This window comes from Ischnura elegans, chromosome 2, assembly GCF_921293095.1.
Source record: "Ischnura elegans chromosome 2, ioIscEleg1.1, whole genome shotgun sequence".
Lineage (NCBI taxonomy): Eukaryota > Metazoa > Arthropoda > Insecta > Odonata > Coenagrionidae > Ischnura > Ischnura elegans.
Window position 1 is genome coordinate 24,544,658 of NC_060247.1, and position 13,544 is coordinate 24,558,201.

General features: G+C 42.4%; 1 protein-coding gene across 1 annotated transcript in view; it reads right to left on the reverse strand.

Moving 5' to 3' along the window:
- Positions 1–3,288: 3,288 nt before the first annotated feature.
- Positions 3,289–13,544, reverse strand: part of LOC124153482 (B-cell lymphoma/leukemia 11B) — a 210,715-nt gene continuing 200,459 nt past the window's right edge. Inside the window, exon 4 of the mRNA XM_046526671.1 lies at positions 3,289–11,211. Within this exon, the coding sequence (XP_046382627.1) occupies positions 7,904–11,211 (3,308 nt within the window). The 3' untranslated portion in view covers positions 3,289–7,903. The remainder of the gene's footprint in view (positions 11,212–13,544) is intronic.

The following is a 13,544-nucleotide window of genomic DNA, read 5'->3' on the forward strand; positions in this document are numbered from 1 at the left end:
AGCTGGTATCCTAGCACTCTCCCCCTTACGCCTTCTTCTTCTTCTTCTTCTTTAAAACCCTGAAGTAGGTGTGCTTCGGTCATCCTATCGACTCTCATCTGTTCTTCCCTTCAGTTCCTGATTATCACTGCAGCTCATATCCTGCAATAGCTGCTATGCATTATTACTAGGAGATATTCTTCGACGCTTGCCTGCCTCTCTCATATCTATTGTCATCTCCATCATGTATGCTCTCGTGCCTTGGAATTTACCCCACCGTTCCAGTTATGCTGATTATTATACCTATTTAGAAGTCTTCATTCCTCCTAGTTTCTGGTATACATATTTCCTTTCATTACCTTATATTTCTGACTGACCTGGATCACCCTCAATTTCCACCTCTACCTCAAGAACTGAAGCAAAATTTTATTTTCTTACTTTCAAGTTGGCAAAAATATGCCGGGAAAAAACTCAAGTAGGAATAAATATGACCCTGGTTGTATTTTACTAAAAAGCGTAATAAAATCGGAACCAATTTTGTCATGGTAATAAATACAACACCATGTAGTAGAAATCAATCTGGTTAGATTCACTAGATTCTGATATTTAATTTTTTTAATAGATTAAATTATGGAAAAATTGCCCTTGGGACTCAGTATTTGCGTAATTCTTGAATGGCACCTATGTCGTTGTATGGTATCCCAATATCTAGCTCATAAAAATACTGATAATGAGTCGTGCGATACGATCTAGAATTCCGGTAATTATAACATACAATTACTTAGGGCCTAAATTGTTTAGTATGTTGCCGAGTAATGTAGCAAACTCGGAAAAACGATGGGGATTTGCATCCGCTGTAAAAAAAATGGCTTATGAGGTGTGAGGAAGTAGAGTTTCTACTAAGAAAGGTGGCTTAAAAAGTTTACAATAAAAGGTATATTGTATATTCTATGTATGTAATTATGCGGTTATATAAGAAAAATAGTTATCCTTGTGCAAATATTTGAAATACCATATTTTAATAATGAATGCAATCGGCAAGAGAACAAATAACTGAATGCAAAGAAATTTTACTTCTCATGTGTGCTAGCACCAGACCTATGTAAAAAGTTTAAGATGGTAGCCCCATAACTATTCAATAAGGGGTACCTATATATTCCATAATTATTTAAGTATGTTCTAATTTAATATATTTGAATGTAAATGGAATAAAGTTATATTATATTGTATTAATTCCGGTAATTTTAACCATAATTTCAGTTTTTCTACCCAAGAGGGTTACCATGATCATTGTGGTGGGTTTGACTGCTATTTTTTCTCCGTGCATAGAAGACCACTCAACAAAGATGAATTTATAATTTTCTTCGCACACAATCATTCAGTTTTCGTATTAAAAGCAGTTTTTTGTATTAAAAAGCCTTATTTCCCCGCCTTCCTCTACTTCTTAAATCCCTTTAACTTATCCTAGATTCAGTTTTTATGCTTACCGAATGATTAAACTCATCTACCTTATATCAGGCACTTGAATATTATGAGACAGTAATGTGAAAGGTACTTATGATAAGTGTTGTCCACATTGGAATAACTTGGCCTTCATAGTTCAATACCATCTGAAACTTGCCTCTATTATGAACCTTTAATACTCCTCTGTAGTTCTATCAGTAAACATTATTCGTTTACATTCACTTTCCTACTTTTTAAACTTAGTGCTCATTGAGTCTTATTTGCTCGTTCTACTTGACTATTTTGGCTATAATCCAAAAGAATAACCCTCTAGTTCTCTCATTTCTATCACTTTTCTCTGGTCTTTCTGATCATGCCCCAGTAAGATATTATTTTAGTATGTATAAACTATTCTTTCACTTGAGCTTCACGAGAAGTTCTCATGATTTACTATCTCAAATGTTTTTGTTGCATATGTGAAATCCAGTGCACAGGCCCTTTCTTTCGCCATATTATCAAGTATATTCAGGAAAATTCGACGAATTTGTCGGATATTCTACCCTGCCAAAATGGTTGCCGCCATCCAAATTCCATGAGTCTAATAATTTCCTAAGGGACTTCAATGATACTCGTACTAAATTTCATAATTACAGTCTATTTTTTCGTTGCCTCCCAATATTTCACAATTCATATCATGGCATTTCATATCTTGACTCACCTTTCTTAACGAAAATTTGGGTTCACTTTTTTAAATTACGGCCCGTATTTTCTCTAATAGAGGTGTGGTCATGCAACTCTTGCACTTTGACAATTCCATGCGTTACCTAATATAACAGTTTGGTTCAGATATTCCATCGATAAGGAGGAACCTCAAATAGGATAAACGTAGCTATTACAACCAAAATTATTACTGAGGGATATGCCATCAAGACACCCACATTCCTCGCGAATGCGGACTTCTTTTGTATATATATATATATATCAATTAGAGTGCCCTATTTTACCTCTTACGTTCCCTGAGTGAATGGAAATATCCATCAGTAGTTGCCAGCATATGTTTACATCGAATTGCTTACAACGCCTGATGCAAATATTCCTTTATATTCTACAATTGACAACGGATCTCTCATTTATTGGTCAGGAAGGTCATATTGACCGTTAAGAAATATCAACAAAGCTGATTTAAAATTTTAATTTGCCATATATGGTAGTACATCAGAAAGACCTTTTAGGGTGCCTCCCGAGGTCATGTTTTAATTACATTCTCATTATTCTCTCTCCTTCGATACCTCATCCTAATCATAGTCTTCTTCCCAGGATACTCGAGTTTTTTTGTGTCTCCAAGTTTTATATTGGGACATTAGTAAGTATATTTCTTGAATTTCCATCTTTTTCCATCTTGTTACCTTTTCATGCACTTACCTCGATGTATTACCAGTTTATTAGCCAGTCTTAATTGGCTTACACATTTACGGCTATCTTTTAAACATATTCAAAATTTCTTCCAGAGGTTCCAATCCGAAATTAACATTTAGATTTTATGTAAAGTGAGGGAAGAAAAAGGTTTATGAACCTCTTCAAGGCATAGGTAATTCATACGTTAATACCTACCATGTACATTTCTAAGAGCTCGTTGTTTAATGCCATTCCGTTTACCAATCTCTTCATATTGTGAATTTACCTCTTTTATTCTATATATTCAGTCACATTTCTTGGCATCATTAATCTTGTTCGTGTTCTAAGTAATGATCGTATGCCATTTGCATCGCCAATACCTTTTGCTCAACATATTCATTTAAGAATACAAAAGTTTGTTCTTGGGATATAATTAAAGGGATTTCAGTCAGTAAATAATAACAAGATGAAGTCTATTAAAGAAGCCTTTAATAAAAACAAACTGTTTGACAATCATCATAAATACATATACTCAATTCTACTTATGCATATTTGGTACATTACATGTACAAGATAAATAAAACAAACAGACATGGAACAAAAACAAATCCACCGCAATAAAGAACTAGGAGTTCTTATTCTGATATCTTAACACTTTTCCCCATCAGCATCGACTTCACTGTCACCTAAGATCATTTCTCTCGCGCACAAACTCATCTTTTCTCTTTATAATAATCGTCTCTATCCTCAAATTGCTTTCTCTCGTGACCCCCACTCTTTCTCTCTCTAAATATATTTTTCTAGTCGGTTAAATTATTTAAACTTCTTTCTTAGACCTCTTCAGCGTCATTCTTCAACCATGAAGTCCCGATTGCACGCATAGAGTAAAAATTTGACAGAAGCCAGTCTTTGGTTTCCTCGGCGCATCCCTATCGCTGAATCTTATTTTGTGTAAGCCAAGGGAATCACAAGGCTTCCTTTAAAGAAGTTAGTTACTTTTTTTAAGTTATCACTTAACCATTCAACACTCAAAACAAATACATGGAATGAATTGAATGAGCCACCTTAGCAGCAGCCTCAGATTTCCAAAATATTCTTAATGCTGAAAAGCATCAGGAGTTTTTAATCTTAGAAAAATGTTTGTGAATGTCAACAGAGAACGCTAAAATGCAATCGGTGATTCAATTGTTACGATATATATATTGAACATATTTTTTTAGCCTTGAAGTGGAAGCAAATCAATGCAGTAGTATTGAACGAAGCCGAAATAGAACCTAAAACGCGAATAATTCTAACGGAATAATCTCAAAATAAATTAATAAAGAAACTTTTCTTATCTTCAAATACCCTGGAAGTGTGTCAAAAGATCCGTCAAAATTCTCAGGCAAACTAAACACTCTAATGACATCGTAATAGTTTCTTACCCTGTTAATAAAAATGTCTGGGTAAAAAAATTAATACACGCTGCCACTACCAACAATACGATTAGATTGAGATAAAACAACTACTTTCGTGAAACTATACAAACAAACATAATGCGGAAAACCTTTGTACAACGTTTAAAAGTCTACTCATGAAAAAAGCGTTCTCTTTCACTGCGATTCTTTTGCTAGATATTTGATTCTAGTAGAATAGAGAACGCCTTTTTACCATTTTTTACTTCATTCCTTTGAACAAATAACCTCTAAATTTTTGGTAAATGCTTTTTCCCGAGTCACAGGACACAAGAAACTGGGAAACATATAACAATACCAGACATGTATTTCAACAAAACATTTTTTTGAATCGCCATTTTCGTATTTTCTCCTTCTCAACACAAACCGCGTCCGAAGACCGTTATTACATGTTTCTACGAAAAACACTAATCAGAGGAACATAGTGCCCGTGTAAATACAGAGTTCCAAATATCACACGCAATTGCACACACTCACACACACACACATAGCATAATGACAGGAAATGAACGGTGGGTGCACAATGCGTTTACATTGAGATGGGTACATGTCGGCTCTCCCATAGGAGTATCAACTCAGTCCATGACACCTTTCTCTGAAAACCTTCCCATTTGGGGATAAATATTTTAGAAATATCGACATATAGTCCCTTTACGCCATAAATTGCGTACTTTAATGGCGTAACTTAACGATCCCATTTCGTCTAACAATGCCATTAACATAAGTGCGGGTGTTGCCTTTGTTGCAGTGTTACACGTGAAGTGTTATCTCGTTAATCACTTTGGAACCTTCCATAAATATTTAGTCACATCATTATTTAAAACTTACTTAGAGGAGAGGCGAATAATGGAATAACATTGTCCATAAAAAACGCATGTTGGACTTGCCACAAGCTTACCGTACACTTCTTAATTTTAGGTATACATAATCATCACATCACCTATTTACATTAACACAATGTACAGGATTCACTTTTTCCAAATATCTCACAGAGCACTTCGTGTATTATTTCCGGAAAGACCTTTTATTATAATTAATGGGACTCGCATATGAATTACTAGAGGTTAAAAGGGGGGGGGCAATGGAATAATGAGTTTCATTCTCATGTAGATTATCGAAAAATCAGGGTAAGAGGCAGATCAGTATCAAGTTTTAATGAAGTCAACTTAAGAAAAAGGCGTAGCACGGCATTTAAACTGTGGCAAGAGTTGAAATTAAGATCAGGTAGATTGGAATGAATGAGAAATTTTAATCCTCCTTCTGGAATAAAAAAATACAATAAGATCTCTTTTCTGCAACGATATTACGAGCAGACCACTACAGGCTTGATACTCCCGGTGGTCGTTTGTACTCGCACTTCTCTTCCCAAATGTCTTGGCACAACACGATCACAATTCAGATAAACTACCTAGCAGTTAAAATATTTCCACAGAACTTAAATCAGAAAGTTGGTCAGCGACGTTAGAATGGATATATTTAAAAAATAAATCCGGAATGTAAAATTGAACGTTGAATTCCTCAATAAGGTGCAAATGATTAAAGACTAACGAGCTTCAGCTTAGAAGCGGCAAAGCAAATGCAACGAAGGATAATTTAAGCAGAAAATATAATCCCCATGTAAAGATAACCAAGGTTACAACAAATGTTTTGACACTAATAATTGCATAAATTTCCGTTGAATCGAGTCATTCAATTCCTGAGAAAATCGGAGAGGTCTTTTCAACCCAATTTGTTATGAGGGCGGAAGTTAGGCTGAAACATCGGAAGGTTTTTACAAAAATATATCTGGTCAAGGACCAGGACGTGGGATTGAACACGGGCTGATATTGATCTATCAAGATATTCCATGACTATTTTACTCAAAATTGACGAAAATAACTTCGAAGCTACAATAGGTAATCGATTTGAAAAATGCCCTAATTTGTATCGCTGTGAGCATAACACGCAAACATTACATAGAACACGTGTTGGGCAATTGAAATAGAAATTTTAAAAATGTCGTGGCAGTACGAGGAGCCATCAAAATTAGGAAAATGACATAGTTACAAATTTTAGTTTAAAACAAACCGCTTAATTAAAAGTAACCTTTTGATAATGATAAAAACTGCATTGATTAGCTACGTAAGAAACGCAGAGAGGTAGGATTTTTGAGAATGCACCCAAGTTTTAAATTATTTTCGTATCACCTTGGACATGCAGTGAATACATGAAAAATTTAGTTCAATTATCCGTTACACATAATATGTCCTGCGAGCAAATTTTGTTTGTAAGCATTTACCATTGTCAAACAAATAAAGATACAATGAAGAAAACAGTATTTGCAGTGAATTTTGTAACTTTGAAAAAAATACTACTTTGACTACAATGACAGAAGATCAGCAATTGACAATATGTAAGAGTTAGAAAATCTATTTAGAGAACATTTACATGAATTTTATGATTGCAATTCAAAAACTGTAGTTAAACACACAGAGAGGCAACATTTTTGTCCACCAACTTAGAATGCTAATCAAAGGTTCAAAAATACAATACATTGCCCAGCCAGTGCCTTTTATCACCCTGGTCCTTTCAATCAACATAGAAACCATAGTACTTTTTTCACTGGCACTTCAAAAATTTGAACCATTAAAATTCCCACGTATTATATTCATCACCCTTGCGTACTCTGAAGGATGCCAATCTGGTTGTGAGATCCTCCGCAGGTGTGAATTGGTTGAACACTGATATTTGACATGAAAAAGAAGTCTGATAAACTCGAGTGAAATATGGATGGTAATGAGTGCTCCATACCGAGCGCCGATGGGAAAATTTGGTTGCACTTGTATTTTCACTATTGTCCCAATTTCACAATATCTTCCAATGGGAGCAGAGCATTTCGCTTTGATTTGAATGACGATAATAACACTCGGAAACAGATAACATTATCAATTGCCATTAACTACGTGAAGGCCCTTCCAAAAAAATGAAAGTTCCGGCAGATATATTAACACATTCATACACACACGCACGCACACGCATTGCCAACGAAAGAGAAATTTAATTCGACAAGAATCCACTCTTTTGCGAGTCCTGGTTCGAGCGGAAATAGAAACAAAGGAGTTGAAGAGTTCAGCGTCTTCCTTTCACGCCATTGTGTTGGCCACTTATCACACTTCATTTCACGTGTTAAATTGCGTTAAAGTTTTAGTTTAATTGAAATGTGACAGAAAGAGGTCTCTCTCATTTTTTTTCAAATGTCCAATCCTCCTCTAAAATATATTACACACGCAGGCACAAAAAGGAGTCCTTTTCTCCACAATTCACCATCTTGAAACTTTCTTCAACCGGCGCGAGAACGCCGGAATACTGAAGAACTTTTTATGCGAGGGTTTAGCGATACGTAGTCTTTATCTATGTACAGAGCACTCACACGTGCAACGCATTGGGTAATGCTTCCAGGGGAAGATACTTCCACCAGGGAGGATGAACTGATATTAGCCTTCGGTTCCACCGAAAATGCAGAGACGAACACACTAAGAGTCGGGCGTCAGTTTTTTCTCCCTCATTTCGACGAGAGACTGACGAATCTTGCGGGACTCTTTTTAGTATATGCTCTGCATCGGGACGTGGCGGAATCCTCCCCAGGGGAAGAGTCATGTGGTGTCTTTAGAGGCGGATGCCGAAGAGTCGCCAGTGTCCTCTCCGCTGATGAGCGATGGAAGGAGCCCTGCGCCTCCGCCCATCGCCTTTCCACCTTGGTTCACCACACACTTCCTCATGTGCTTCTCAAGCGTCGAGGGCACCGAAAAGGGCATCTCGCAGAAGCGACATCGGTAAACGTCCTTCCCGAGCCTCCCGTGCGTCTTCATGTGTCTCGTGAGCTTGGACGACTGTGCGCATGCGTAACTGCACAGCTCGCACTTGTACGGCTTCTCTCCGGTATGCGACCTCCTGTGCACCGTGAGGTTGCTGCAATTCTTGAACACCTTCCCGCAAAACTCGCACGTGTCGTTCCTCCGCGAGTCCTTCTTCATCTGGTTGTGCTGTGAGGCTGCGGCTGCGGCGGCCGCCGCTGCAGCCGCTGAGGCGGCCGGACTAGGAGCCAGGGCGCCCAAGTTGAGTCCCGCTGCTGCCGCGGCAGCTGCCGCAGCCACCGCAGAAGCACTGGGCCCGGGCTTAGGTCCACCCAGCGCGTCTCCTAACCTCAGGCCCGCGTTTTTCAGGGCTGCTTCCGCCGAAGACGTAGGTTTACCGCCCCTGGCGGAGGACAGTAGGTGATGATGGTGATGCTCGAGTCCCAATGCGGTCTCGCCACCCCCTCCGAAGATGTCTCTGGGTGCCATCGCTGGCAGCCACAGTCCTGCGTATAGTCCATCCAGGCGTTCGCCCGAATGTCCAGCTCCCCTTCCACCTAACGCGGCTGTTAGGTGATGGTGATGATGGTGGTGAAGACTGTTGTCCAGGTCCAATTTCAGTCTCTTGCTCGTGGCGTCAAATGGATTCTCTGGGCCAAATGCGGCGCCGAAGAGACCATGTGGACCAAGAGCATCGTGCAACGGAGCGGCATGTCCGAGCAAACCTTTTGCGAACTCTTCCCGGAATCTCAGGGATGCGGCCTTGTCGACGCCATTTTCGGCGGCGACGGCGGCTACCGCGGCCGCGGCTGCGGACACGGAGGGTGGTGGCGGCAAGGGGGGCGGGGGGCCAGACATCTTTCCGCTAACATTGTTGTTGTCGCAAATGTTATTCATGCCACCCATACGTTGCTGTGAGAACCTTAGCCTTTCATCCTTCTGCTGGAGTTTACCTCCCGATTCCTGAAGAGCCTGCTTGTAAGCCTCGTGGTATTGCGAAATATTGCTGAGTCCAAACTTATCCATCAACTCTCCGACCAATGAGCTTGCAGATGACGCCATCGCTGCCGCGGCGGCGGCGGCTGCAGCTGCAGAGTTCTTAGAGGGAAGAGGAGATATTGACTTAGGGGAGGTTGTGGGACGTGATGATGAAACAGCATCGGGAGGGGTGGAGTGAGCGCTGGAAGCGGATTTCGTGGTCAAATCCTCTGGGGCCTCTCCTTCACCATCTCCGTCTTCGTCTTCATCCTCTTGCTCAGGCTCATCATCTTCCTCGAGCTCCATCTCCTCCTCTTCATCTTCAATATCCTCATCTTCGATCATGTCCTCCTCTGGATTCTCCTCGTCTTCAGCCTCATCAGCTTCCTCCTCTACCTCTTGCTCTTCCTCGACACTTTCCGCAGATTCTCCAACGGAGCCATTCTCTCCGCCGGCATTGTTGTTTTCCTCTGGAGAGACTTCAACTTCCCCATTGGATGTTCCCTTTTTCACCTCTTCATTGGTATCTTTCTCCTCTCCTTCTGTGCTGGATGAAGAAGGCTTGGCCGCATCACGCCGATGGCTTTTCATGTGCCTTTTAAATTTTGCGGGCTGGTTTGTTGAATGCTTGCAAATGTAACAAGTATAGGTCTTCTCTCCCGCATGGATTCTTCTGTGAGCGACTAGACTGCTTATAAATCGGAAGCGTTTTCCACAGAATTCGCAAGTCTTCAGGCGGCTTAGGGAGTTTCCACCTTTACCTCCGGGCCCCGAAGGGGTCACAGGAGTGACGGGAGTGGATGCCACGGCCAATGGGGGCGTACATCTGCCGGACGCTGGTCTTGGGGGAGGTAGGGCCTCGGGTGGTGCCCTGGGAGGAGTGCACGCTGATCGTGGTCTTGCTGGCTGCACTGGTAGCTGGAGGGAGAGTGGCAATCCAAGGGTGGGCTCGTCTCTCAATTTGTTAGGAGTCGTTGGAGACTGGCGACTCCCTGGTCGTGGAGTCGAAGCCCTTGGTGGTGTCTGCCGCGTTGGGGTCGGAGGAGGAGGGGGTGGTGGAGGTGCCAAGCTCCCTGGACTGGTGGCAAAAGGGGGTGTCAGCATCGCCTTCCGAGGAGACGGCGAGGATGGTTCTCCAGAACCGGGGCTGGTGTGCGCTGCACCAGCGGGTGCTGTGGGACCGTTTGTTCCCGCCAACTGCCTTAATCTCTGTGAGTAGAAGTCGAGTGTGGGCTCGGTCGAGAGTCCAAGTGGTAACTTAGAGGTTGGTCCAGCCGCAGCTGCGGCCGCCGCTGCCGCAGCCGCCGCCACCGCCGCAGCCGCTCTGTCGAAATGATCCGTGGAGGAAGCAGTGGATGAAGGAACTGACGGGAACGGTGGCGGGGGCGGAGGCCTCGACGAGGAACCGCTGGTTGGTGGTGGAGGAGGCTCGAACTGGGAAGCTGCCGCCGCTGCAGCCGCTGCGGCGAGGCCCAGTGCATGGTGAGGATTGAGCCTGAACTGCTCAGATACGAGCTGCTCCATGCGGAAGTCGTGACTAGAGGTTGGTCTGGAGAAGGGACTGGACACGTGCGACGGTGGCGGAGGAGGCGGAGGTGCCACCGAGGACGGCGCGTGGTGATGGTGGTGCGGGTGATGATGGTGGTTCTGTCCGTGGTGGTGGTGATGGTGGTGTGGAGGCGGCGGCGGGGGCGGGGGAGGAGGTCCGTGGGGGTGGGAGTGCGGGTGGTGGGAGTGGGGGTTGAACTGCCTGTCGCCGAGGGGCATACGGAGGAGTCCAAAGGGGTTGTGCGGGTCCAGGGCGGCTGCGAGCGCGGCCGTAGACGTGGGGATCGGAGGCTGGAGGGAACCCAAACCGCCGACGCTCAGGGAACCGGTTCCCGTCGGCGTCCTGGAGAGGTCGCAGAGCCTTGGTGCCGCGGGTGCGGAAAGGGGAGTTGATGTCCCCGCAGGCAAGCCTCCGGCGGAGGAGAGCGACGAAGCCGAGGACGAGGAAGACGTGGAGGAGGAGGATAGTGGGGAGGACTCGACGTAGATCTTGATTCCATGATTGGTCTGGACATGCTGCATCAGCGACCACGCTGATCCGAAGCGGTTCTTGCATGTGGAGCATAGGTAACTGCTAGGTTCTGCAAAAAAGAAAAGAAAATGGGCATTAGTTTCTGGCCACTTCGCTCATAGCCTTCTCTTTAATTCAGGATTATATTGCTGAAAATATACTCTTTAAGGACTAAACTTCAAGTTTCAAAAAAATAGAAAACATTAAATAAAATCACTCGATTATAGTAAATAAATCATTATCCACTGATACGATTGGACTCTAACTCAACCCCTTCCACAATTTCTTTATCGTGACTGATAGCACGGAATGAATGGATCTCTTCAAGGGAGGGAAAAGGAAAAAATAAAAATACCCATAAGGAATGTATAGAACAGTAGGAAATATTCTACCGAACGTTCGAAGAACGTGACCGGAATGAAGGCCTAAAAGACGCACTGAATTAAAGTACGTCAACGGAGGAGTGCGAGATAGAGGATTTTTCCTTTCCCAACTCACGTACAATGTGGAATGTGTTTCGGGTCGGGCTCTCAAAGTCTCACGTCCCTATCACAACTCGGGCCAGTTTACAGCCATCCCGGTGTGAGGCTTGGAGTCAACGCAGTGGTATGCACGAGAAAAAAACATTTTAGAGGCCGATCTTTCGGTTAAGCATTTTCCTGCGATGGCACCACTAAGGTCGCGAAATTTTCGAACAATAACTAAGAATACCATTCTTACGTATTTATGATAAAATATTTTTTGACCATGGTTACGTATTTGAACTGAGCGTAAAGCAATTGGAATTGTTAATATTGCATCTCGCTAAAAGCGTGTTCTATTGCAAAATTTCCTTACTGTTTATGACTTATATTAAGTATATTATTTAGACTCGTAATCAATGTTAATACAAAACGAAAAGCAGAATTTATTTAGAAAACGCCAAAATACTAAGTCAGCCTCAAAACGATAAACTTAACGCATATTACGCGAAAGGTGATTAAAAGTGTTCCTCACTCAAGGTACCTACTGCAATCACGCACGAATGGCTATAAAACAGCGTAGAACAAAGAGCTGAAGGGCAGTGAGGGTGGCAGGAAGAATGGCCACAACGGGCGAGGGGGTTAAAAGAAAGGGCGATTAATCCACAACAAGAGATATTGAAAGAGAGATGGGGAAGGAGCTGGATGTTTCGGAGAGGCAAAACGGTAGGCATTTGCGAGGGGAAGATGACAAGTTAAAAAAATGAAACGCGAGAAACACTAAGGGAGAAGGAGAGATAAAAGACGCATTTTACTCCCACTTTCCTTCCTGCTCCGTCCCCTTGTTTCTTGTCCAACCACCCCTTCCTTACCATCAACACCCCATATCATACTCAACTCCTTAACTACGCACAGGATCGCAGACAAATGAGAGCCACTGTCGTAAGTATATACCTCTCATGGAGATGATATGTTGTAATTATTATTGAAAGCTCAATATCACTCAACCTCTTCAGTTCCTGATTCCTTTCCATGCATCCTAACGTCATCATCGATAACTTATAGGCATTTTAGAATTTGGGGCTTTAAGAAGCATACATTTGCAAATATTCCTCGTTAAACCATCATTTGGCAAGTTTGAGGCTCCTTAATTACCTTTGCTAAAGTGACTAAACTATTTTTAACTAAAGTAGAAATACTAAAAATATAAATTTAACTGCATACATGATGTATAATCACGAATTCCCTCAATTTTTCGATTAAGGACCAAGGAAGATGAGATCGATGACTTCCACAGCCTCTATCCCTTTCAAACAATACTGCCCTTTCCACCGTAATTCCGTGGGCGGCTCACTACGCCCTCAAGTGGCCATTTACGAAGGGTGGGATGGAAAAACGGCCATTGTGACGAAAGGCTGGCAGTGAGCAAGGGGCGACATCCGGGTGTCGTTCGAAGACTTTGTCTCCTCCCGCTACGTCTGACCTATGTGCGCCAATCACATCCACTCCAAGGTCTTAGCCGCCAATATTCTGAAACTGCGCCAGAGATGAAAATGTAATGCCGTGGCGCAAATGGGAAATAATCTTTTTAAACATTTTCATAAGATTATATAACGGCATGGGATCTTGTTTATGAGCTAACGGGTAGTTTCCAATAAATAGCAATTTTTTATTTACAAATTATGTTCTGTAATCACGCCAATCATGTGTTTTTTCGCAATGGCCAAAATATGGCTATGCATGCCTCACCAGCGAGTGGAGTTTAACTTCTATCGTTCTAATCAATGGTCTTATAAACACTGTAAAAGGACTGAAAAGCGACGAGTTAGAAAAGCTACCTGAGTAAGATATCTGCTAAGCGAATACTCTCACGCTTCGCCGAGCGTTAGGAACCCTTCCCCGCCCACATTACAGACTTCTTCCACCACCCCGTTCCTCTTAT